This window comes from Ixodes scapularis, unplaced genomic scaffold, assembly GCF_016920785.2.
Source record: "Ixodes scapularis isolate PalLabHiFi unplaced genomic scaffold, ASM1692078v2 PGA_scaffold1__304_contigs__length_218370807, whole genome shotgun sequence".
In the NCBI taxonomy this organism is placed as follows: Eukaryota; Metazoa; Arthropoda; class Arachnida; order Ixodida; family Ixodidae; genus Ixodes; species Ixodes scapularis.
The window spans coordinates 134,770,378-134,796,743 of record NW_024609846.1 but is presented as its reverse complement, the minus strand read 5'-3'; the positions used below and the strand labels follow the sequence as shown (position 1 = coordinate 134,796,743).

The 26,366-nt window shown below is 47.8% G+C and overlaps 1 protein-coding gene across 1 annotated transcript in view; it reads left to right on the top strand.

Moving 5' to 3' along the window:
* The window catches only part of LOC8053276 (peripheral-type benzodiazepine receptor-associated protein 1), a 196,290-nt gene that overhangs the window by 72,803 nt on the left and 97,121 nt on the right, over positions 1–26,366 (top strand). Inside the window, exons 4-8 of the mRNA XM_042290344.1 lie at positions 799–888; positions 5,730–5,960; positions 9,106–9,255; positions 9,987–10,170; positions 25,138–25,191. Coding sequence (XP_042146278.1) covers positions 799–888; positions 5,730–5,960; positions 9,106–9,255; positions 9,987–10,170; positions 25,138–25,191 — 709 coding nt within the window. The remainder of the gene's footprint in view (positions 1–798; positions 889–5,729; positions 5,961–9,105; positions 9,256–9,986; positions 10,171–25,137; positions 25,192–26,366) is intronic.

The window sequence follows — 26,366 nt, the reverse complement described above, 5'->3', positions numbered from 1 at the left end:
CAGAAACCCATGCGGCTACAAAAGGTGCTCCGCGTGGCGAGCCGCAGTCAGTCTCGCTCCAGCGCTCGATCCTGCTGTTTCGCCGACATCGACGCCTACAACGCTAGCGTTCTTCTATTTTATTTTGGACACAAGTTTGCCCCATTATAAACGTGTAGTTTCTTTAGTTACTCTTCGCGTCATCATTCGTGATTTGTGACAATATATTTATCGATACAAACTCACCAGTATCTTTATTTGTATTTACTACAAACAATACTGCCATTAGTATAGAAGACGGAGGCGGTGTCGAAGGTAGTTCAGATAAATGTTTCAAGGCTCGCAGGCTTTTGGTCGGTCTTTTCGGACTTGATAACTACGTTTTATTTGAGTGGTGTATAAAAAAGGTTTACAAAGAAAAACATTTGAAACAAAAAATACCCACAAATTTAAAAATATGTACTAACCAAACTTCCCAGTGAATGATTCCATGCAAAATCAATACAAAGGTAGTAAGCCTTCTTATTTAATCGGTCACATCTGAATCTAATGTACAAAAAAATAATAGAATTCCCTCATCACATGATTGGCCGCCGTGAAGCCGCGATGTGAAATCAAAGACCTAACATGCCCGACCATTCTTTCTTTCTCTGCCTAAGGAAGTGATTCGAGACTGGTTTTTCTTTTCCCCCTTTCCTTAACATGCGAAAATGAATGAAGACTGTAGCCCGAATTAACAGCGTCTGTTGATTCGTACCAGTTGTAACAAACAAACAAAAAATAAACATATATTCTTTTTTTCTTTTTTTCTTTTCGCAGGAGCGGCAGTTGCTTGAGGCCCTGGAGCAGAAGATCGAGGTCGAGGCCCAGAACGCAGCGCTCGAGGAGCAAATCGCCCGGCTCAATGCGGTACGCCCTCCTGAAGCGGTTGCGCCGCTTGGCGCGGGTAGTGACCGACTGCTAAGGAACGCGGGCTGAGGCTTATCGAGCTTCCGGCTTCGTTATTCGACGTTCTTATAAGACTACTTAAGTAGCGACACTTAAGCTATCAGCACTTAAGTGGCGAGCGACTGTAGTCCCTGCCAGCTTAAGAAAGATCTCATTACGACTGGGCGGCCCGTGCGGTCGCATCTTGGCAGCAAGAGGAAATCACTTCCAAAGCGATCGACGCCACCACATATATCGCGTGGTGTCGGCCTTACATATGAACTGCTGTTGCAAAAAGAAGGTGCAATTGCTTGAAAACAGTGAGCCAGGTCGCACAGGAAAACAAACAAAAAGCGATGACTTCAACTTTAGACTGAATATTGTGAAAATGTCATTTCCACATTGCTCCTTAATCATTGAACGTTCCTGCAACCTCGGTTTTCTCTCGTCACTTTAACATTAATTTTTTTTTTCATTATTTTTTTTTTTTTTTTGTTTTGTTTTGCGTAGGGGAATACATTCGAGTTGACTCGCCCGTATTCCTTTGAAGATTCGAGCAGGTTATTGACATTACGTGGACCTCTTCACTTTTCTCGTTTTTTTACTAGCTGGACAGGCCCCTTAAGATGAACAATTTCCCGTTACGATGATATTTGGACTGGAACTCACACTCTCTGCTCGGCATGTGCGAGTCGGTGTCAGCCCCGGACCTTTGTTTTAGCGCAGGGGTCTCCAAACCCCGGCCCGCTGGCCAGACCCGGCCTGCAGAAGTCTTCCCAGCGGCCCGCGGCTGGCCGCGGTCTTTCTAATGAAGCCCGGCCCGCGGCCTGCATCAGTAGACTGTAGACCCGCTAATAGTGGCGCAAAAAAAAAAAGAAGAAAAAGTGCGCGTGAAGAAAAGGCGCTGCGGCACGCTTTCAATGCACAAACTAAAATACAAGAAAGAACGAGAGAAACGGCATCGTAACACGGCTCCTCTCGCCATTATATTCGTTGAACATTGTCAACAGTAGCATTACCCTTTTAGTCCCCTGGTTCATGTCTGTGTAAAGCGTGGCACTCAGTTAGTCGAACGACGCTTTAGCGAACGCCGACTTTTCATTGAAAGACACTTTCGCGAATGGTGGGCCGCCGCGAAGCGGTGTTTGCGAGTGGACCAGGCGGATAAGCATTTTGGTAATGAGTCACCGTAGACTGAAGGCGCCAAAGTTCCCACGCGCTTTGATTTATGCCTGCTAAGGTTTCTTGGTCGCAAGTTTTGTGTAATGTAATATTTAGCTAAATATTAACTTTCGATACGAAGTATATGTATACATCCACTTTAGGTTTACTTTTTTTTTTGTTAATACTTACTTTAACATTTATTTTTGTTTTTAAATGCTTATATATGTTTATTTACTTAGGTTGTCTTCGATTATATTTCTTTATTTTTCTTTTTTTCTTCAGTTTTTGAAACTGCGACAGATAGCTTATCCGGCCCCTTAGGCAAAAAGTTTGAAGACCCCTGTTTGAGCGCATCTCGGTCTTTCTTGGGCCCAGCTCTCCTGAAGAGGATGCACCTCCTTACGCTCGGTTGCGCTGCGGAGAAGCCACCGACAGAGAGAGACGCGCACGCACGCCTCGCTTGGGCTACCGCGCTCCTTTTTCATCAACGAGAAGATGCCAGTGTTGCTTCACCGATCATATTTGTACATTGGCTGACAGCATCAAAAACGCAGGACGTTGCCTACTATCTCCAGTCTTCTTCTTTTCTTTTCTTTTTTTTTTTTTTTTTTTTGTTTTGCGATTTGTTTTTTGGTGTTCTTCTCGGGCAGCGATCTCATTGGCAGCGCGATTTTCGTAAACGATTATATTTTCGCGGGTTCAATATTTCGCGGATTCATCGCTGTGTGGTTTTCAGAAATATTTCGCGGGCATCATATTTTTTTTTTTTTTTTTCAAATGAGTGTGGTATGCTACGCATCTGTTACCATAGGGAAGCATATTCCCGGGTTCTATTTTTTGGGATATTTTTCGAGTCGTGAAATTCGCCAAAAATGACCGGTTAGAATATGTGAAATTGAGTGTAATATGGAGAGTAAACGTTATTTGGCTTCGCACCAAAGCTTGCCGCTTAACAACGTGTGTCTCACAACATTTAAACTTGAATTGCGGTCGTATATATAAAAAAAAACTCTATAATACCTTGCTATTAATAATATTAATAAAAATTAAACTTTTTTTCGAGTTTGTAAGGTTTCCTAAACACTTCTTCATTCAAACGTATGCAACTCCTTGTATCCTAAGCGTATAAGATTTAATTTCTATTAACTAAAAATAGATAACTTTGAACTTCCTGGTGATGTCCAGGGTCATCTAAATATCTCAAAAAGGTCACATCTAAGGACTTCTCAATGGTTACCAAAAATCATCAAAGGAGCACTGTTTGGATCTTTTTATTATTAAAATAAAATAATTTGTGCAATTTCAAGAGTGTCACAAAAGAGTCCTAGTGTTTTACTTTGAGAAGTGAGAAAATAGCGAGCGGTCAAACGTACGATGACCGACAAGTGGAAGAAACGTCAGTTTCTGGCTCTACTGATTCAATGGTCAGTGACTTGAAAACCCTCCCTCCCCCCCCCCCCCCCCCCCCAAAAAAAAAAAAAAAAAGCAAACGCCAAGCTTGCTGTTTTGCGCTTTCTTTCATAAGAATGCTCCCAAAAACATTTTTTCATCAGTGAAAATTAAAAGTTAGATACCAAAACTTTGCGTGCATTTAGATGAAAACATCCATTATAACCGCCCTTGTGACCTCTGTCAATGGCAGCCATGGGATGCCTTTTTCGATAGAGCCGTCTGGCAACCTTTTTTTAGGAAGTTGTGCTTCCTTTCATGGCTGTGCCTCAACTGCTGCACCGGTCACGTGGTGTTCCCTCATCTAGGCCGGACAGACATCGCCGTTCACCCCTAACTTTGTCCGCGCTTTCTTTTTATTGCCGAACCGAGCGTACGTCGGTTGACAAACTAGTTGTGGACGTTTGGTTCGGGTTAATGGTTGGGTTCGATCGGTTTAGTCGGTACCCAATGGTCGAGACGGTTGACGATTCTCTAACGGTGCTGTGTTGTTTCTCCAGTATGCCTTCCTAGGGCTTTCAGGTAAGTTCCTCCCTGTCCGTCTCCTGCCATTTATTCCGCGTGTTCCTGGGTGTGCCCGAGAGAATTCGCCGATCCTGTTGCTACGTAAAAAGGCTCGTGCTAATGAACACGTTAAGTTTACTTTGCCACAACATCGAGTAACAGTAACAATGGATTTTTCTTTTTTTGTGATTTAACGAGTTGATAACGAGCGCACAACGAATCGCCCTTACTTCGCCAACGTGTGCGACTCGCGACAAGCTTAGCTGTGGGCAAGCCGCCATCTCAGAAGCTCGCTGTTAATTCTGGGCCAGGGTAGTGGAGCCTTTTTTTAAAAGCCCGTCGAGCAACATTGGCAGACGCCATTTCTTGGGCGCAAAGCGTCTGATTGGATCCGAGTCCTCGCCGAACGCCGACGCAGCCCTCGTGTCCATGCCGGCTTAGAATGTGCGATCGATCTATGCTTGGGCGGGCTTGGACAATTGCCGCATCGGCTACTGGATGGCGCTCCTTTTTGAAAGGAGAAGTGTTGAGTGACCCTGGTTGTTTACTTCTCGTTTGTATAGAGTACATTTGACCAGTGCTAAACTGTAGACCGGTTCAAACTGCCGTTTCCGGGGCCTTTGGGGCCAACTTTAACGCGTAGGGAGAATAGACACCTTTCCAGCGATTGTCACCTAGGCGAAACTACGGTGCCTGGATCGCGTCTTCGACTGGTGTGTTTAGCGTCCTATCCCGCCATACATCAAAAGTGGTCCCAATGTGGCAACAAATGACGTCATAGAAGCCGGAGTGTCATGCTGTTGCCTGTCGCGATCGTGGTGGTTGGCCGTAGAAATGCTGGCGAAAAGCACGAGCGAACACCAGTGTCGCTGTCGTCACTGCGTCCCAGGCGTCCCAACTCCCGGCCGCTCTAGCTTCCGTGAACTGTCACAATGGGGAGCGACCTGCAATAGAACAGGCGTCTGTCGCTAATACCACAGCTGTTGAGACCCCGCCAGGATCGCAACCGGCGACAGCATGACACATATATGACGTCATCAGGCGGAAATCGAGGGACCACTTTTTTGGCCGCGGTAAACACACCAGTCGGAGACGCGTTCCAGGCACCAGCCCGAAACATACCGAGTCGCTGAGCCGTCGACGGCGGCGCGGCGTCTCGTATTTTGGTGGAAGGGAGTTACTGCGCACACTCGGCACGCCTTGCACAGCCCAGTAGACAAAAATGGCAGCGCGGAGAGGGCGATTATTGTAAAGGTTCGCAGTGCCTGGAGCGCGTCTCCGACAGGCGTGTTTGCCGCGTTATGGAAAGGAGTCTCGATTTCAGCCCGATGACGGTCATGGAAGTGTCACGCTGTCGCCTGCGGCGATTCTGGCGGTGGCGCAGCAGCGCAGCTGGATGTGGCAGACGCCTGTTTTGCTGCGAGTGCTGTCCTGTTTGACAGTCGACGGAAGCTTTAGCAGAGAGGACCTCCATGTCGACAGCGACGCTCCCGTTCGCTCCTACTTCTAACCGGCAATTCTCGCGGCAACTGTCGCGAGCGCGACATCTGGCAGCGTAACAGGCCGGCGTCTGCGGCGTCATTCGTTGTCTATTTGTGACCACTTTCCTCCGATGTATCGGCGGGATAGGCCGGTAAATACAGCGGTCGGAGACGCGTTCCAGGCAGCGCAGCGAGGCGGCCCGGAACGACGAGCTTCCTTCGCAGGAGTCCTGGTCGGAGCGGCGTCGGCTGTCGGCTGAGGCGCGTGCCCGGAGCGCCCAGTGCTCTGCCCTGGAGGCCCTGGTGTCGCACCTGCGGCAGGCGGCCGACCAGCGCCGCCTGCTCGAGCGCCAGCACGCCCAGGCCCTCGAGGAGGTGCGCGCCGCCAGGCAGGCAGCCTCGGTCCACAAGGCCGACGCCGCCTGCCTGGACACCATCCAGGGGCTCGAGTCCAAGGTGAGCTGAGCTTTTTTGTTTCCTCAAGACTGACTCGCTGTCTATCGCACTGGGAAATGTATCGAAGAAACGACGGTCTGCGGACTCTGGCTGAGGACCGACCTCACATTAGTCACAAAAGAACTGGGCGCAGATATATTCCTATCATACACTCTAAGCAGACACACTTTGAAGGCGCTTGAGGCGTTTCAAAGGATAATGCTGTCATCATGCCTGCAGTCAATGTCTTTTGTAAGACGCGCGAGGTGCCTGAACAAGGTCAGAAAGAGGGCCGAACTTTTACTCGGCCTTCGCGCATCGATTCTGCACTGCCGGTTTAGGGCTCCCGCGGCTGAGGCGCGGTCGCACGACTTGAAAACGTGCGCGCGGATAAAAACGGTTTCTCAAACTCCAAGGCACGTTGCGCATCTCGCGGCGTTTCCCAGAAACGGGAGGGAATCTTCGACACACTTCCTCCGTGGCGAGGCAGTGCCGTTCAGACACCTCTCTCTTCTCCCACCATGGCCGCAGCAAACGGGAGGGTGCCTAAGCCTCGCAACATTCAAACACAACCTTCTTAAAGCCTCAGAGTGGATGATGTCTTTCCGCCAAAATTTCCAGGCTTCCGTTTTTTTTTTTTTTTTTTTTTTTTTGCCTTTTTGTATTAAATTTTTTTTTCTCACTGCAACTTTGTTATTAAGCTCATCTAAGCCACGAAAAATAAGCTCAATCGATTTCCAGAAACAAAAAAAGACAGAAGTCTTTGTGAAAGCTGTTTACACTACACTGAGTCCGCATGCAGGCGATGCTATGGTAGCGGATGGGAGTAACTAAGCAGCGTCAAACACCCACCCACGTGGTGTCACTCGTGTTGTTCCTCTGGGCGTTCTTTCATCGCTGAGCCAATGATGTACAGGGAAGGCCCAGTCACTTGCGCTTTTGACGCGGTTTGATTGGTCCCGTCAGCTCCTGGTGTCGGCTGCGTCCGTGCGTAACGACAAATGAAGTACTCAGGCAGAGTGTGAACTCAGCACCATTGAAACAAAGTTTACAACGCGATGTCACAACACTGTGTGGGAACGAGGCTAAGCTCGCGGAATGTGCAAAAACACTGCGTAAAACGGAATTTTTTTTTTTTTTGTTATTGCATTATACAAAAGACAGTGTGCTGCATACAGATTCAAACGCGAGTCACAGCGAGATCGGTACTTCGAATGCCGCATGGCAGTCGTTCAAGGACGAAACTTGGCACGCGGCATTCGAACTACGGGTATTGAGGTGACTCGTGTCTGCTTTCTTTTTGAAATGTATTAGCAGTTTGACCCCAACTTTAAACAAATCGCAGCCCGTTATCTTTTTATTTTTTTTATTTTTAAAATTTTGTTAGTTCTTGCCATAATCTTCCGTTCCAAACTCCTCAACAAACTCGCACCAGTCGGCTTTTATGTTCCTCCTCCACCCCTTTCCTTCCATGCTGGGTCTGTGGAGTCCGCCCGGCCCGCTTTCAGCTACCGATATGTCGCGCAAAACGGCAGCTCAGCGGAAGCGCGCCTATAGACCCTCTTTGTTCATGCGACGCACGCTCTCCCCGCGTGACCTTGCCCGTCTTCGACGCTCTTTATTCTCAATACGGAACCCAATTAAACTTAGGAAAAACGATCACGACGCAATGCGGACCTTTCTCCACTTCCCTCGCTGTTGTTAGTCGGCACCGCAGCAACAAATAAATAAAACAAAAACAAAATTATATATAAATATATATATATTTTTTTTGCGCGACGAGTTTACTGAATGGGACTCTTTTCGAAATCGGGACGTGCCGGGACTTTGTGTCGCGACAGCGGGGAACAGCGCGATGCAAGTTTTCTTTCGTTTTCGTGCTTCGGAGTTACGGACCCCTTCTTGCGATGGGTTATTTCGATCAGATAGGAAAGAGGGCACGAGTGAGAAAAAGTAGAGCGCGAAGGGCCAGGTTTTTGAACAGGCACTCTAAACGCTGACATCTCTTTCGAATGAAATTTTCTCGGACAGTGAAAACTATTGCGACTTCTGGTTGGGGTGTGATGCTTGTCTCCAGTCTGTTTCAACGACGATTTTACGCTATTGCTTGCTGTTTGTTCGTTATAGGGTCATAAGCTGCATTACGAGTATTGTAGACAGCCGGATGACTTAGAACAACGTCTAAATTCAACGTTGGCCTTACTGTTGTTTTGATGGAACACCTCCTAGAAAACAATGTGCCAGCTGTTTCTACATCACCCATCGGAGGCCATCTCGTGACGCAGATGAGCGCTGGGTCATCATTCGCCGGCACTCATTGTTCAGTCAGTGCAAAGCGTACTGTGAGGTCGAGGCCTATTAATTCCGAGAAATGCATCGGTGTTAGTTTTGAGGACACTCTTCTAAGACGATCGAGACCTGCGGATAGGGGGTCCAAGAGACTTTTTTCAAAAGTTTGAGCCAGCCAGAGTGCAGCACTCTCGAAAGTTAAAATATATTCGCTCTATACTTTGTTTCAACTGAAGTCCACAGGCAGCCGATGTTACAAGCGCGGGCATGTGGCCCTCAACAGTGCTTGCACTGCACGAGCGCGCTTGCTTGGCGAGGACGGTGAAAGCCCGAAACTCGCGCTTGTAGCATGGGCTGCATCTCGACTTGAGCTAAAACGAACTGTAATCATGGTGATAGAACCAGATCACCTAAGTGAAATAGCTACAACTTTCTAGAATATATTCTGCGCTTCCGGCTTTATGCTTTCTAAAACTTCCGCTTTTTAATCCTGGTATGGGGGAGCTGTGTAACTCCGCCACTAGAGCCGCATGAGAGCTTTACGTTCACGTATAGGCAGTGTAAAGTTGGTCTGTCTCTGAGGTACACTGACACTGCCGGTTTACGCTGTGGTTGAGAAATTTCGTAATTGCGGTACCGGTGCCAGCTTGGGGTCTGTGCATCGCGCAATAGTGATACACGACCGCTCGCTGATACGATGCTGATGCAGATCTAACCGGCAAGGGTGGAGATTTAGCACAGAATCCCTGGATTCTGGACAGAGTGGAGAGACTCACTTTTGAAAAAAAAAGGTCCATTTGAATTTCTGGCAAGGCAGGTGCAGTCACCCTTTCTTTAGTGGCTACAAATGTCTCTTTGCGTTGTCCTTCTTCCGCAGGTGCGGGAGCTACAAAAGAAGTGCGAGCTTCAGAATGTTCTGCACGAGGAGCTGGTGCTGGAGATGGCCTCCCTGCGCCGCCAGCAGACCCAACAACGGAACAGGGGCGCCAGGGACGCCTGGAGGGCGGGCAGGTCCTTCTCGGCCGAGGCAAGGGCGCCGGCCTCCCTATACGCGCCTGCATGGTGAAACCATAGACGCCTTGCAGGCAGCTGTGCACGGGCGTCACCATAACCGGCCTTCAGCCTTTGTTTTCTCTTATTCCGTTTACTTCACTCCGTCATTGCCTCAGCTGGACAGGTTAATGCCATTTTAGACTCTGCTCGGCCCTCGTCCCCAGAATTGGCGGAGGCTCGCCAACGCCCGCTTCAGTGGCTCGGCATCTCGGTAAGACAAGAGAAGGTCAGCAATGACGGCTTTTTGTAAAGCGTCTGTAGCGCGGGATGAGAACAGCGAGGAGGAAATTCAGTCGTCTCGTTTCCAAATCGAGCTTCCTACCTTCGATGCCACCTCGTTGGGAGCCCGAGAGTGCACGTGCTGCCAAGGCACAGCGGAAGGCATGCATGGAAACGCGTGCATCTATTTTCGCATGTTCGAAGTTGCGTGCAATCTTTGGTAGGTTTTTTTTCCACGTCTTCCATCCTTAAGCCCGATCCACATGGTGCGATTTTACTTCCGATTCCGAAAGTGCGACGGTAAGCACCGCAGCTTCCAACACGATTTTATTCATTTTTATTGCCACACGAGGGACGTCGTGACTGCGAAATAGCAAGTAAGATCGCACCATGTGAATCAGGCTTTAAAACGTGAAGACGGCCCAGTAATTTTAGACGGTGACTGGACTACTCGAAATTCACTATGGCCATCGTCGTGCACCGCAGGTGACGTCGTCCAGCAACCAGACGTGTTCGCTGGAGCTGTCGGACCAGCTGATGCTAGATGCCGAGACGTCGCGGAGTTCGCACGGGCGGTGCGGGGCCAGGTCCGCGTCGCCGCCGCTCCTGCTGGATGACACGGGTCTGGGCGACCACGTCGGGACGGGGCCCTCGCTTACCTGCTCGTCGGGTGAGTGGCCGAGCTCTCCGCGGCGTCCTCAGTGCCGTTATTAGCGCCGGGATGTTGCGTTGACGCTCTCTTTCAGCCTTATCTGTGACTTTACGACCAGGATCTGCCTTGACATGACGTCACGAGTTTGGATCCTGGCTCCTTAAGGTCGGTTCTCACATGCAGCGAAGCGCGGATGTAGCGCTCCTCACGTGCCGTCAGCTACTTATCGTCTGCCATGAGCAACAGTTTTGACGGTGCGATACAAAGCTGGTGAATGCTCCCATCAGCACGCGCTTAGCGCGAGGTAAGCGCTATGCTTGTAGCGCTCCGCTGCATGTGGGAACTGGCCTTTTATGAAACGAAGATGGATATTTGGTAGTCACCGCGCCGTGGATCGATCGTATTGATCTTACGGGAGCTCAAAAATTGGTGGCCTAAAACTCGCTTTTATTTTAATACTCTTCAGATGCGTCTAGTAAGGTTTTCAGAAACTTCAAATCTTGTTTGGTGTTTGCAGTAAAAAAATAAACACTCGCGCATAGTTAGGAGCATTTCATGCTGCCTGATCACCTAAACTCCTAAGTCGCCCCCATGCTCCTAAACAATTGAGTTTTCGAATAGAGCTCCTCCATGCTTTGTGTCCCTCGTACAGCTTAGGGCGTTGCACTACGCGTGCGCTAAACGCCTGCGCTTTCGCAGTGCGACGCCCCACGCTTTTTGTGCGACCCAAAGCGTGGGGCCCCTATTTTAAAACTCTCTAATGTCGAGAGATGGCGCCACCCTGCAGAGTGGTGGCGCCACCTTGCAAAGAGTGGTGGCGCCACCTTGCAAAGAGTGGTGGCGCCACCCGAAAAATACCGGAGGCCCATGGGTGTTTAGGACGAGTTGGAACGGCGAGTTGCCGGGATGTTGCGGCAACTTGCTATTGTATCTCGACGTATTCGAACGAAGCGCGAGTGATGTACTCGTGTTTGTCGCGAGCACACCCTGAAGTTCGCCTGCGAACTTAGAAATTAAATATTTAATTTAATGGCGCGGTAGACGAGGGACACCGTGCGCCAGGAAGGTGGTATAGCTGTTGGGGAGTTTCGGAAGATCGTGCTTTCGTAGAACGACATTGGTAATGGGATCTCGAACTACCTCTTGTAAGCTTGCTTCAAAGCCCGCGCTTAGAGACGCATTGCAACTTCCTCACGAAGTAAAACCATGGGCAATTTCATGGCTCTGATTGGCCTATTTGAACGTCCCGCTTTTTCGAAAGCAGGATACCATGGTGACCCCTTTCGCGCTCGTTTTCTGTTATTTGAGATAACACGGCTCGTGATACTGAGCAGAGCAACGCTGACCCAGGAAGCGACGTACCACTTGACGACCGCCGAGGACGGCGGTGGCACGATGGCGGCTGACGATACTTGGCGGTAAACAACAGTAGTTTTAGCGGCGAATACGAACCCCAAGTTCCCAACACCGCATGGGCGCTGCGCTAAAAGCGTCGGCCCGGTCGCAATAATCTCTGTGTTGAAGCACAACGCGAAGATAATGACGTCGTTTCCGATAGGGCCGTAAGCTAGCAAGCTAATCTCTCGGGGCGGCATCTCTATCTCGAAACGGCGTTCGTGTACGCGTGAATCACTGGCGTGCATTTACCAAAACCTCAAGCCCCCTTCCCCCCCGGCCTCCCCTCTCTACCGTGTAAACCATGGTGGATGTGTTTTAGCATAGCCTCCTATATACTATATGTACCTATATAGTATAAAGGAGGCTATGGGTTTAGTCAGGAAAGGCACGCCGCTGCGGGGTGTCTTCCTGCCGAGGGTCGTGTATTTGTTACGTGCCTCAAAAGAGGCCATCAAGGGCCACGGATTTTCCCCATGGTTTTACTCCTTGAGGGAGCAACTGTACGCCGCCAGGAGCGGTGTCGTTTCACCGAGAACTTCTGACAAAGTTTAGGATACATCTTTAAACTATTACCGTAAGAAAAAAAAAAATGAGTTGTGTGTATGTTTATACAGCCTAGAACCTGGTCTGCCTCAACGGGCGACGACTCTCCCAGCTGTAGATGAGAAATTTAGCCAGTGCAGTACAACCGCTAGCCTGGGTTCTTTAACGTGCACCACGCAGTAGTGATACACGACCGCACGCCGATATGATGCTCATCCAGATCGAAACGGGCGGGGGTGGGGATTGAATCTAGGATCCTCGGTTCTACAGCTCGGTCTTTCGTTTCACGTCCTCCGAGCTGGTGTGCGCTAACCCACTCGGCCACCGATCCATTTTTTTTTTAGAGCGCAGGCTCTTAAACGTCTTTTTTTCCGGCTTGAGCGGCGTCGGCGTCGCCGTCGCCGTCGCCCTCAACGTAACCGCGCGGTGCATTATGGGAAATGTCCCATAATGCACCGCGCGGGACCTTCGTGACGTCCCTCGTGACGTCACGTGGGACATCACGAGGGTCCCGCGCTTTGCATTATGGGACATTTCCCATGCACCACGCTGGGAGGTGGTGGAAGGGGAGCAGGACGAGGGGGAGGTGAGGGGGAGGGGGAGGAGGAAGAAGAGGAGGAGGGGAGGGAGGCGGAGGGGGAAAAGGAGAAGGAAAGGGGGAGGAGGAGGAGAGAAGGAGCTTGAAGCGTGAGGGGAGGAGGGGGAGGTGAAGGAGGAGAAGGAGAGCAGGACGACGAGGAGGAAGAGTTGGGAGGAGGGGAGGAGGTGTAGCAGGGAGGATGAGGAGGTGAGGAGGAGGTAGCAGGGGTATTGCCTCCCCTCAGTATCCTTCCCTCCTCCTCCTCAAGAGCTGCGCTCTAATTCGGCATTACAGGGTGTTGTAAACCTATCTAATTTTGTTTTGGTAATTATTGAGGTATTTAGCGCTAAATACCTCAATGTGATAGACTACCAACTAGCCCAAATGTCAGCTTTACTGCAGTTTGGTAATTATTACGTGGAAAAAGGACAGTAGAAACACTCAAGACACATTCTAACATAGTTATTCCTTATTTACATTCAAACTGTCTTCGGATGCTCACAGGGAAATATGAAGAAAGAGGGCTATGGTAACACATTTCGAATAGTGTCAACTCTCTAAAAGTCAGAAATATGAACACACTTGTCAAGAACGATATACCACTCTAACCGTTTCTTAAGGTGATCGTACGCATTACGTACATATGTCACAGTTTCTATGGAATTGGACTTTGTAGACCGTAGACCGTAGACGGCGTAGAGGATCAGCATTTCTATCAATAATCCTTGTTTTCCAAAGGTTATGCAGACACATCAATGTGAACAGGTGATAAGGAAAAGTATCATTCTGGTTTCAAGGCAAAAAACGTATGTTATATACACAGATATTAAGATCTATAATGTCCTTTGTAGGACATTGCAATACAAATATGCGTCGGTGCAAAACTTGAAGCAATGTTCTATTGTTTCAGGTTGGTTGCTCAAACGGCAGTTCACTGACCAAGGGACAAATCTACCTTTTTCGCGAAGCCAAGGCTTTACCTGCAACGTTGAAATGTGGAGTTTATAAAAGAATGACCTTGCTGGTCAGTGAGAAATGTAGCTTACACTCACGTTTCAGGACCTCTTGTCCCAGGCCATTACTGAACATACTTCGGTACAGGGGTACAGGAAATAATGCATCGATGGAATCAACTAATAAAGCTTTCCACGACACTTTAAATAAGTGTTTCAATGAAAAACGTGCTTTAAGGAACTCTATTGAGTTCGCTATCTGTTCGAGGTATCCCAAGGAACGAGATCTGCTCACAGGCACTGTTGTCACTACCAAATATGGCAACGCACTTGAAAGCTCTGCCTGCATGTAAGTTCAAAGGAAGTCATGAGACAGAGTTCTGAAGAACAAAAAACGTGATATAAGTTGTTTTAAAAAGACGTGTAAAAGTCCGAAACCGCCTTGCTGAACGGAACAAAAAAGATTATCTCGTCTCATAGGTTCCCAAGTGGAACCCCATACAAACGTTGCGAACACTCTGTGAAAATTCTGAACGTGGCCTCTTGTACAGCAAATCACCTGAAGTGTGCATCAAAGTTTCGCTGCTAGGAAGATATTACGGGCTTTTTCCCCTCCGAAAATCGACCACTGATTTACTTTCGTTATTGCCGCTTGGGTTTTCATATTTTCGACCCTTTCTGTCCAGTAATGTCCATTATTCGTAACACAGTTGAGGGGAGGTCCTAAGTACTAAGGGGCAATCCTGCTTCATGAAATGCCAGCGTACTTTGAGGGTGTTATGGCCCACTTCCCGCACCACAAGCCAGTACACTTTGCCTTGTTGATGAGTTCCCCAGCCGTAGAACAGAAGTTTTGATCTAAAGCGAACAAGTTGTCTACGCTTCATTTGTCTTTACAGAAAAACGCAATGTCTTCCGCATATGCTAACACTTTTACGTCTGTGGAGTAGAAACGATATTATTCTACAGTAGGGCTGTTTAGTCCGCTTAGACACAGGGGCTCTAAGTACAGTGCAAACAAAAAGGGGGACAAGGGGCATCCCTGTTTGACGGATGACTCTAGACGAATTGGACCTGACAGGGAGTATAAGCCTAGTGGTACAATTGCGGTAGCGTATCTTTATTTCTTTAAAAAATATTGGTCTAATTTACTTGGTGGAGGATGTCGAATAGAAAAGTAAGGGAAACGCAATCAAAAGCTTTTGCTAAATCCACTTGAACCATAGCCACTTGATCTGCATGAGCACAACAGCTCTCTAATATTGTACGGGCTACGTGTATGTTTGTCTGTATCGTTCTGCCCTTAATTCCACAGGTCTGGTGATTGCCAACAACACTGGATGTGACGTATTGAAGTACTTTTGTTAGAATTTTGCAAATATTGCGTAGTCCACATTGCAGAGTGTAATAGGGCGATACTTTTCAACCCTCGAGAGTTTATTTGCCTCTTTACTTTTTGGAATTAAAACCGTATGACTTTTATAAAAAGAAGGTGATAGTGTCTTTTGCTCATACACTTCCAGGAAGACTTGAAGTAAAAATGGGCTAGGGAGGTCTTTGTATTCTTTATAAAACTCTGCTGGGAGTCCATCGGGCCCTGGTGTTTTTGAATTTGGTAATTCATTTATCGCGCATTTTACTTCTTCTAATGTCTTTGATCTACCAAGGAGATTGCACCTAAGCTGGCTGACCTGGGGCATAAACGAGACTAGATATTTTGCCTTTTCTCTATTTATCGATTGCGTTTGCCCGAAGAGGCTCTGGTAGTGTGATTGAAAAGCATTCATGATGTCAAATTCGTCAGATGAAAATACCTCATTACAATTCAGAAGTTGTATCCTTTTTGACTGTCTCTTGCGAGTCTCATCGTCAAGCGCTCGTCGAGTGGGTGTCTCGGAGGATAGAAATCGTCTACAGCGAGACCGTACTAGTGCTCCGTTGAACCGTTTTTGTTCGTGGCTTTGTATCTGACATTTCACTCGTAGTATTTCATCATGAAACATGCCAGGCGCCTCACACTCTAGCTCGTGGAGGGTCTGAAGGCTTCGTAAAAGAAGATTTTTTTCTTTCTTTGCATGAAAGGATGTTATGCACGAGCATTCGATTGCTTCGTTCTTAATTTCTTGTTTAAACGAGTCCCACTGGGCAAAAATGCCAAATTGGTAGTTTGTGCTCACTGTTAAAATTTTTTGAACTCGGTTGCTAAAACTCTTTGCCTTCTAATAATCTCGTATTCTGTTTTCATAAAGCCCGATTTGGGGATAGTTTACATTGTACGTCTTTACCGATACACACCCTTACAAGGCAATGATCTAAAATGAAACTGGCTTTACGTTGTAGGCACTCACTTCTGCAAAAAGGGGACTTCATACATAAATGCGATCCAGTCTCGCATTGCATGTTGCATAAAGATGGGTAAATCTATCAGAAACGTTTCGCGAAGCCCCAAAGTCAACGAGGTAGTAATCGGATGGGAGACTGTTTCGGCACTGCTATCACGCCTTGTAGAAGGAACTGATCTGTCGTTAACGTTACACATACAATTATAGTCTCTCAACAAAACAATCTGCTTGTCTGTATCAAGAAATGGGGCAAGATTTTCAAAGAAAAAACGTCTCTCTTGTTCGCCGTTATAAGCGTAAATACACAGTAAACGAAAAAACAAAATGCCCCGTAACAGAAAATTACAGCATATAAACCTCCCTTTCTCGCCAACGCCATGGGACAGTGAAGAATAACCAAGGCCTTTTTGTCAAAAACAAAAGGCGCCCTCCTGACAAGTTATCAGCATGACTGAAACATACCTCGTATGTCAAGAGGAAAGCGTTCAGTGCTCGAGCGGTGTCCTCGTCAGACGATATCTTTGTTTCCTGAATGGCAACAAAGTCTATCTGTTCTTTTAAGAGGAAACATTTTAGTGAAAAACTCGAGACTGAGGTAATGACATACACCAGCTCAGTTGCGCCCTTACGTTCTGCGTTTAAGAGGAGCCTCCAAACTTGGGACTGTCGCGCACGTGAACACAGTCCTCTGATGTTGAGGCTGGCGAAGCTGAGGGGGAGGGGGGGGGGGGGGGGGGGGATCGCGCCATGGGGTCCTAGTAGTTGTTACGTGGGTAGAACATCACTGTGTTTCACCTCGTTGTCCGGCTGTGGAGCCAGGTTGTAAGGGTCTTCTAGGAGCGCTGCTGGCTTGCGTTTTGCCTCCCCTCCCTCGTCATTCTTGCTCTCCTTCTCGGCACCTATTCCGGAGGGCTGGGAGGACTCTGCTTTAGGAGCGGGTCTCTTGACGGATGCACCACTGGACGTGGTGGAACGCTCCCGACGAGGCGGTGGCTGTTGGCTGCAGGACGGCTCTTGTGTTACCTTCAAGAGAGGACAGTCGTCTTCTGACCAGTTTCGCGTGGTTGCTGTAGTGGTTATCGCAAAGTCTTCTTTGGTTGGCTCGGACATCATCTGAGGTGGGATTGGTCGTTTGTGCCTCTGGGGATCAGTTTCCCGTTCTGTCCTTGGTGCTACGGAACCGATGACTTTTCTTGTAACGTCAACCATCTCGCTGATGTCCATTAGCTGATTTTGAGTTACGTCATCAAGAGGGGTTCTCTCCTGTCGGAGCTTGTCAGCGTATGTCGATACACATTCGTCTGTAGGGTGTCCATAGCGCGGCATTCGCCGCACCGAGGAGTTCTGCAGTCTCGACGTATGTGCCCGATTCGGTTGCATCGGAGGCACAGCGGACGGCGACCAGGAACGATCACGAGGCTTTGAAAGCTGAAACCCGTGAGTTGGTTCGGGATTTGGGTTGCGTTCATCTTTTCACGGAGTGTTGACGTTACTTCCTTGTTTAAAGTCTCCATTTTTTCATCCCTGTGGAACTCCAATTTTCACGAACGATTGAACGAACCGTACCGTAGGGCGCTAGTGCCTCTTCGATTCGCTTGTTCTCCATGTGGATCGGCAACCACAACAACTTGAGTTTAACGTCCCTGGTGTCTGGATTGATGACTATGCATGTTTGCCCCTTCACACAGGGGTCGGCCTTGTTGACGAGCTTGGCTTTCGCCAAAGCGTTAGTACAAGTCACCATCCATACGTGGCTCATTTGGAATTGGCCGATTCCGATGATATCTTGAGCCTCATCCAGTTCTCGTAAGGCATCAAGGAAGTCAGCTGCGCGGTAGGGTATCGCGGCAAGATCTCCATGCAGGAAAACTGAGTTTAGGCTCAAATTATCTGTGGGTAGACGAGGTAAGACGTTCCGGTATTCAGTTGTCATGGTTTCCGAAGATCTGGCCGAAGCCTCAGCATTTCTCCGGCCAGTGGCCGGTGTATTTTCCTTGGAGAACATAAAGCGCATCCGTTCGGAGCTGCGTCTTCTTCTTTCTCCTCTTTTCTTTTTTGCAATAATGGTGGGCAAGTATTTTCCGTACATTTAGAAAGAGTTATATCGGTAAAGACAGGGGACGTCCCCTGTGTTTACGTATATAACTCTTTCTAAATTTACATCATTAACTACGCGCTCACTAACAAGCAAAGTATTTTTCTTCCAATTTTCGTGTGTAAGTTTGTTTTACTTCACGCGATTATGCTTGCGATTTTGATTGTACACTGCGATTGCCACTCGGTTCCGGTTTGTAAAAAAATGTTTCGTACCTTTTAAATACAGAGAGAACGACTGGGCATTTTAATGTATGCGGGGTGTCATGAGGAGATATATATATATATATATATATATATATATATATATATATATATATATATATATATATATATATATATATATATATATATATATATATATAAGACGAAAAGAACCAAGGGTTCTTTTCGTCTTCTGTACCCACGCCTTCGGCCCCTCCGCCACCATGCCCGTTATATATATATATATATATATATATTCTTCCATTGAAAAGGACGAAGAAGTTATTCGTCTATAAATAAACCATCTTTTCATCGTAACGCTCATTGGTGGAGGTAACAAAATGGTAACAAGAAAGGATGTGTATCCTCTACCACGCATCGACGACCCCCCACCCTAGATTGCCTCATGAAGCTAAATATTTTTCCTGCATTGACCTTCGTGCCGGCTACTAGCAGATCACCGTCGACGAAGCCGACCGTGAGAAAACTGCGTCCGTCACACCTGATGGCCTTTTTGAATTCGAGGTCATGCCATTTGGTCTTTCTAATGCACCAGCCACATTCGAAAGAGCGGTGGGCTGCCTCCTGAAATGTCTAAAATGGGTCAGATGCCTGTGCTATCTAGACGATATCATAACGTTTTTCGACGACTTCCCTAAACATCTTGGGCGACTGAGCCAAGTCCTTGAAGTTTTCCGACAGGCTGGTTTACAACTAAATTCACTCAAATGCCAGTTTGGCAGTCGAGAAGTTACGGTTTCCGGCCGTATTGTCAACATACGCGGTGTTCTACCAGACCCAGACAAAATTAAAGCCGTCAAACAATTCCCATCGCTTCAATCTTCGAAAGACGTTCAAAGTTTTTTGGGTCTTTGCTCCTACTTTCGTCGCTTCGTTAAAGACTTCCCACAGAATGCACTCCCACTGACTTCCTTTTTGAAGAAAAACCAAGCTTTCGAATGGTACACCACACTACCACCAAAATTCTCTTTCACGTCTTAAAGCTGCTTTGACTTCGAGCACCATTCTCAGCCACTTCGATGACACTGCAGCCACTGAAATTCGAACCGACGCAGCGGTCACTTTATCGGATCGATTCTAGCGGAACACGAGCTCAAAAGAGAAAAAGTGATTGTCTACGCCAGCCGACTTCTTTCCCAGGCTGAGCGACATTACACCATTTCCAAGAGAGAATGCCTCGCTGTGGTATGGTTTCTAAATTTCGACCAGACCTCTTCGGACGTCCCTACCGTGTAATCACTGACCACCACGCTCTTTGTTGGCTATCGCCATTGAAAGATCCCATTGGTCGCCTTGGACCTGGTAACTCCGCCTTCAAGAGTACGACTTCACCATCGTATACAAACCGGGAAAAATGCACCAAGACGCTGACAGCTTAACTCGTTACCCAGTGAACCCTGACAATCTCAACTCCGACGACACCGAACTCCCCGTTCTTGCAATATCAGATCTTCTTAACCTCGCCCACGAACAACTTCGTGATCCTGCCCCTCGAGGTGTTATTGAACGTCTGGTGGCTGACGTTGGGCAACCGTCGTCTGGACTTTGTCGGATACGCAACGGCATTTTAAACAAGCAAAATTTCAGACCAGATGGATTACAGTGGCTGGCAGTAGTTCCTAAAAACCTGAGAGCATGTGTCCTTCATGAACTACAAGACGTCCATTCATCAGGTAACCTAGGTCTAGTTCGCACTTACGCCAACGTTAAGGAACGATTCTATTGGCCGGCCATGTACCGAACTGTCAAGAAGTACATTGCTTCAGATGATAGTTGTCAACGTCGAAAGAAAACACTCTTTTGGCCATCAGGACTCGCCCAGCCACTTCATCCCCTAATCAGCCCGTTTCAACGACTCGGGGTGGACTTCCTAGGCCCTTTCCCTTTGTCCAGCGCTGACAACCGTTTGATCGCCGTTGCAATCAACCACACCACTCGATATGCTATCAAAGGAGCGCCGCCGACCAGCACAGCTGTTGACCTCGCCCAGTTCCTTTTGGAGGATGTGATATTTCAGTATGGATCCCCTCGAGAACTTCTAAGCCAACGCGGACGCTCCTTCTTGTCCCGCGTAGGATTCGAGATATTGCAGTGCTGTTCCGTTCGCTATCAAGTCACCACCGCTTACCATCCACAAACGAATGACCTAACTGAGCGATTGAACAGGACTCTTACCGACATGCTGTCAATGTACGTGTCATCGGATCACAAGAATTGGGATGCTGCGCTTTCATTTATTACTTTTGCGCACAATTCATCCCGCCAGGGCACTTCTGGTTTCACGTCTTTCTAGCTCCTCTTCGGGCGTGAACCTCCGTTAATGCTCTATTCTCTTTCCACTTCAACCAGAAGCTCCCTTGACCGCATTTTCAGCCGACTTCGTAAGCCGAGCTGAAGAATCCCGTCAATCAGGTCGCCTGCGCACGCTTGACTCTCAAGAACGCCAGCGCGCCCGCTGCGATCGCTCTCATCAACGTGTTGTTTTTTCTCCCGGTGATCTTGTTTTTGTTTGAACACCACGACGCCATATCGGACTTTCCGAGAAGCTTCTGCATCGCTATACTGGACCATATCCTATTCATCACAAATCCAGAAATCCAGTGACGTTACATATTTGATAGAATCTCTGAACGAAGGACCAATAGACGCCGGGCACAACGAGACACAGTTCACGTGCTTCGTCTGAAAGGCTACCTCCTCCCGTCATCGACTTGATAACTCAACGACGGGACGTCGTTCCTTTCCGGCGGCGGTGTAATATTACATAGAGGAAAAAGGACGTAGAGGTGAAATAAAAAAGAGAAGACGACTCCATCTCTGAAGCTGGGAGCGACAACTCCACGCTATCCCAACCACCGTTACTCTTTTATAAATAAGCCATATTTTCACTATAATAATATATATATATATATACTAACAAAGAACTTAAGCACACTTCCTCGGTTGCTCCGGTCCCCCAGAACAAGCGGCAGGAAACACTCCTTAAAGCAATAAACAAGCTCGAAAGAAATTTGTGCCGCTCGGACGCTGTCAGGAAATAAAGCGGCTGGGCGTAAAAGCAAAAGCGGGCTTAAATTATGGACCTGCACTCTTTCACTTACATCTCGAAGCTATCGAAACGACCTCGTGAGGGTAAGTCGGTACAAGTTGCCAGCCGAGGCGGGCCGTGTCCTCCCCCTGTTAGCAATTCAGCCGATAAACACACTCAACCTTTAGGGATGAAGCCACGGCCGAGCACTACCGCTACGCCGATGGGCATTACGAAGAGAGTTCGTGCTTCTTTAAAGCGGTTACTTAAAGGAACAGGTCACAGTCCCGCATACTGGTCTGTGCAACTGGCCCTCTACAGTTGACTCAACTTCGTCAGACCGTCAGAGCTAATTTCAGTAAATGCTGAAAAACAAAAACAAAAAGGGAACGGCATGTTTCAAGTGTATACGAAAACGGAATTTATACGGAAAGGGGGGAGGGGGGCAGTCTGGTTTGTCTTGGCTGTGTTCTGTTGTGCAGTGGGCGGGTTGGATGGTTAAGCCTCTCAGTGGGCGGCGTAGTTTTTTTGTTTGTTTTTTTCTCCCGACTTTGGCAAACCTGGTAGGGAAGTAAAAGGAGGGGGTGGGGGTGAGAGAAAGGGAACAAAGGAAGGTTGTGGAGAAATCAGCAACTTCAATAACAGCCCCGTCCTCTTTATAATTTGAAAGTGGGAAGAATTATGATTCATAATTATTATGGTATAAGAGGTGAACGGAATGAGAAAGGAAGGGCACAAAAAAGGCAATATCAGAGATATGACAGTCACCGAAACTCAAACGCTGAATGGGAGGGTATCTAGGGTCACAAAATCCTGGCTAAAAGGCACAGCACAAAGCCGGTAGAGTGCAAGAGTGAGTCTTCAGCACAGCACAGCATAGCATATAATTTAACTAGAACTGTGAAGATAGGTTCATTGTTTTTGTTGCTGTTTTTCTTATCTCCCTTTCTCTTTTTTGCTCCGCAATCACTGCAACCTACACGTTCAGTAGATTGTATTAATTGCCACAACCGACCTCTCACTTAGTGGGGATTGAATGATCGTGCTGAGGAGCAGGATTCTTCAACTGCGCTGGGAAAGAGGGGTTATGGGGCGAAAGGATACGTGAACAAAAGAAACATGAGCGGGATAGAATAATATGAAGAATGGACTACGGGCGGCGATGGAGTGATCAGCTTCACGCTTACTCGTTTACTAGTCTACCCAATTGCAGCAAATCACCTTCGCGGCGCCGGGAAGGAAAATACACGCGCAAAACTTTTGAGCGCTCAGAATATTGTGCTTGATGTAGACAATTGCGCGGGCGAAATTTTTATGCCGATGAAATTGCCACCGTGCTTTTCAATGAGCCATCTTCCGAACGGGTGGGTGTATAGAATGTTTGGTGGAAAATCCCAAAGTTCCGAGGGCTGGTGGGGCAAACTAATGACGAGCTTCCGGTACAATCTAGAAAAAAGGTCCGCGAGCTCGTTTTTCTACAGAACTCGGTACAACGAATCACAACGAAAAGAATTAAAAAAAAAAAACGCATCTCCACCTGGTGAATGATGTTGATTGGGGCGAAGCTCTGGTGGTGCTTGTCCGCGTAGACGCTGAGCCGCAGCATGCCGAGCCTTGGCTACTGTTTTATTCGAGAGCTGGCTCCACCATAGAGTTATCGCAATAAACGCCAGAGGTTCAGATGGCGCTAGTGTGCCGTTGCATTTTGAAGCAGACAGCAAACAGTATAAATTTGACTTCCGGTAATGCATTCCTATGGGAAAACGCAAATGCGTTTTCTCTTCGCGCTTGATTATAAGAGCACATTTTGCTTACTGTTGTGACAAAATAGAAAGGTTAGAACGTTTTACAATCGGATGTACAAAAATATGTCAGAGCGTTTTTCTTCGAAATTAATGGCGTTGAACACTGCGCTAAAATAGCCCAATGCACATGTATAATACGTGTTGACGTTGCACACTGCTATTACAGGCCGCGCATTTACGCACATAGGCAATACTATAAAGCACAAAAAAGGAATCAACTTGACACACACCAAAAGGATGCTAATATATGTCTAATCAAACAATCAAAACAAACAACAAGAACGAAGCGTGGAGTTATTAAACGAAGAACACGTACTACATTAGTAACAAACTGTGCGTAAGTAACTAACTGCTTTTCCATCATCTGAATGCTATTACAGCTTGGATAAACCCTAGGCGTGTTTTAATTGTTCTTTTTGAGCGCAGCTCTTAGGCGCCCGTTTACGGGTTGAGCGGCGTCTGCATCACCGTCGGCGTAACCGCGCGTTGCATTATGGGACGTGTAACCTCACACGTGACGTCACGGGGGTCACCCTTACGAGGGTAACCCCCTTGAGGCTTACCCTCGTGAGGGTTACCCTCACCCCCGTGATGAGGGTAACGTAACCCCTGTGAGGATAACCCTCACGAGGATTACACTCACGTGGTTACACTCACGGTGGTTACGTTACCCTCACGGGGGTGAGAATAACTCTCACGGGGGTTACCCTCGTGAGGGTTACCCTCGTAAGTGTAACCCTTGTAAGCGTAACCCCCGTGAGGGTCACGAGGGTAACGTTCAAACGTTACCCTCGTGACGCCACGTCTGGCGTCATTATGGGAAACACGTGACTTGTGACGTCACGTGGCGTATGACGTCACACGTGACGTCACGTGACGTCCACGCATCTAACATTGCCAACATTCCCGCTAAATTTAGTAGGGAAGGAGAAGGCGCATACCTTTCCCTCCGTACCCTCCCCTCCTCCTCCTCAATAGCTGCGCTCCAATTCGGCGTCACAAAGAATTGTAAACGTCTTTCATATTTTGTTCTTGAATGGGTAGCTTGTATTGACGTATTAAGCTGTACAACATATCCGGGACTCAATTTTTGCTAACTTAAACATCGCTCAGTACTAAAAGAACGCATTAACTAAATAACGTACACTTTTATAATGTAAATAAAGGTACATTGTACCCGTTACGAGTAAAGCAAGTACGCTGATTTCTATTATTTTCTTGCGAAGAAAAAAATATCACGTACGTTTTCCCTTGGGAATACACAGGAAGACTAGAAAAGTAGACCGCTGTCTGCTTCAATTTGCAACCGGAAGTCCATTAGGCACTAGAGCCATCTGAGCCTCCAGCGTTTATTGTAATAACTCTATGGTCTCTACAACTGCCTTATTTCATATCGAACGAGCGTTCTCCGGAGTTCTGTGGATGTGAGAGCGCTGCTCTGCAAAATGTGTTTCCGCCCACACGTACACGCACGTGACGCATTCGACATAACAGCGCTCTCGCGCATGTAACGTTGCTAGCACTGCACACGGTGCTTGAGACGAAGCATAAAACAACGCCCTCTATAGTCGGTGACAGGACAAGAACGAAGTGGTAGCTTCTCCCGCCCATTCCCACTTCAGCGGAGCGAACGGTGGAGAGGAGGTCGCCTCCCCCTCCAGCGTTCGCACTACTAAAGTGGAAAGGGGTGGGAGGAGCTTCCACTTCGTTCTTGCATCGACAGAGCGAGAACGGAAGGGTGCGTCTTTCGACCACTCGGCCTCCAGCACGCGCTCTTTGCCTTCCCACCGTGCTTTGGCTGCGCGCGCGCCCTCGAGGCTCACTTTAGACGCCGAAGCGTCTTCGAAGACAGGAAGTTCGCACTGGGGGCGGGACAACTAAACCTCCTTCCTGCCGTTCTCACCTTGTCAGTGACGGAGCAGAATTCGTTGTGCGCATGCTTATGCTGTTTTCGGAGTCTTCAGTTCTGACCTTTTCTTGTTTTCACGGTTGTTTTTGTGTTGTTTGTGTTCTTCAGTTCTGACGGTTTATTTCGAGTCCGATCCGTCCAGCATTTCATTCCCCTCCGAGTGTAAGTGGACCTTTCATTCCTCCTTTGTTCTATGTTTGGCGCGTTTTTTTTTTTTTTTTTTTTTTTTTTTTTTTTTTTTTTTGTCAGTTGTTTTGTAACGTATACTTGGATTGTGATATTTTTAAGGATTTAGAGAAGGCAGCATTTTAGTTTGTGTGTATTCAGAGTTGTTTTTTTTTTTTTGTCTTCTTCCATTTGCTTGTCTGCGCTACTTTGTGACGTTTGTGAGTAAAAAACGCATTTGTTGAAGTACTGTTACGTATTGCAGACCCTTAAATAAAGAGTTGTAATATATTCTCCCGATTCCGCTGACAACAATACGATGTACAAACGCACCGGCGGAAAATGAGGTATCGTTATCGAAGTTATTGGAACCACCTGCCAAATATACTCTATTTTTCGGCTCCAGCTGGCACGCTGTGGCTACGACTGTACGTAACGCTTTTTTTTTTCTCTGTCTTATTTGTTTACACAGCTTTGAGATATGTTAGCCTCCTCGTGCACGGACCAGGCACGTAGCCAAAGAGGGGGGGGGGGGGGGGGGGGGGGGGGGGGGGCATGGGCCCCCCCCCCCCCAAACTTGGAATCTTCCATTTTGCTTGACCTCCCCTCCCCCCTCCCCTCATACAGCATTTTGTCATGGGCGCCGCGCCCCCCCCCCCCCCTTCTCCCCCCCGCCGAAACAAAATCCTGGCTACGTGCCTGGCACGGAGAAATCAAGTGCTGTATCCGCATTTTAATATATCCGTGCACTCAGAAATGCATCTTAATAGGCTAGAGCCTGGAGCTAGAACGCGGGTCAGAAATCGTTTTCCTGGAGTTGCCAACATTGTTCTTGTCATAGTACCTATCCACCATTTTAGAAATAACAGGCGCCACGTGGTGAAAAACGGGGTTCGAGGATTCCCAGGATGAAACAGTGCGCGCATTAGGAAGGAGAGCGAAGAAGCCTCTTATATAGAGGGAACTTGGTGTCGAAAATATAAGCCACAAAAGACATACAAGGGACTTTGAACGAGCCCGATCTAGGTCACTGCAGCTCGAGAGAGCGCTGCAGGATCTAGCTTTCATGACCGAGGGAGTGCCCGCGCTCGCTTGAGCACGTGCTCACGTAATTTTCTACGAGTAGGTTCTGAACCGGCGATTGCCGAAAATGGTCCATAGTGCGGTTTATG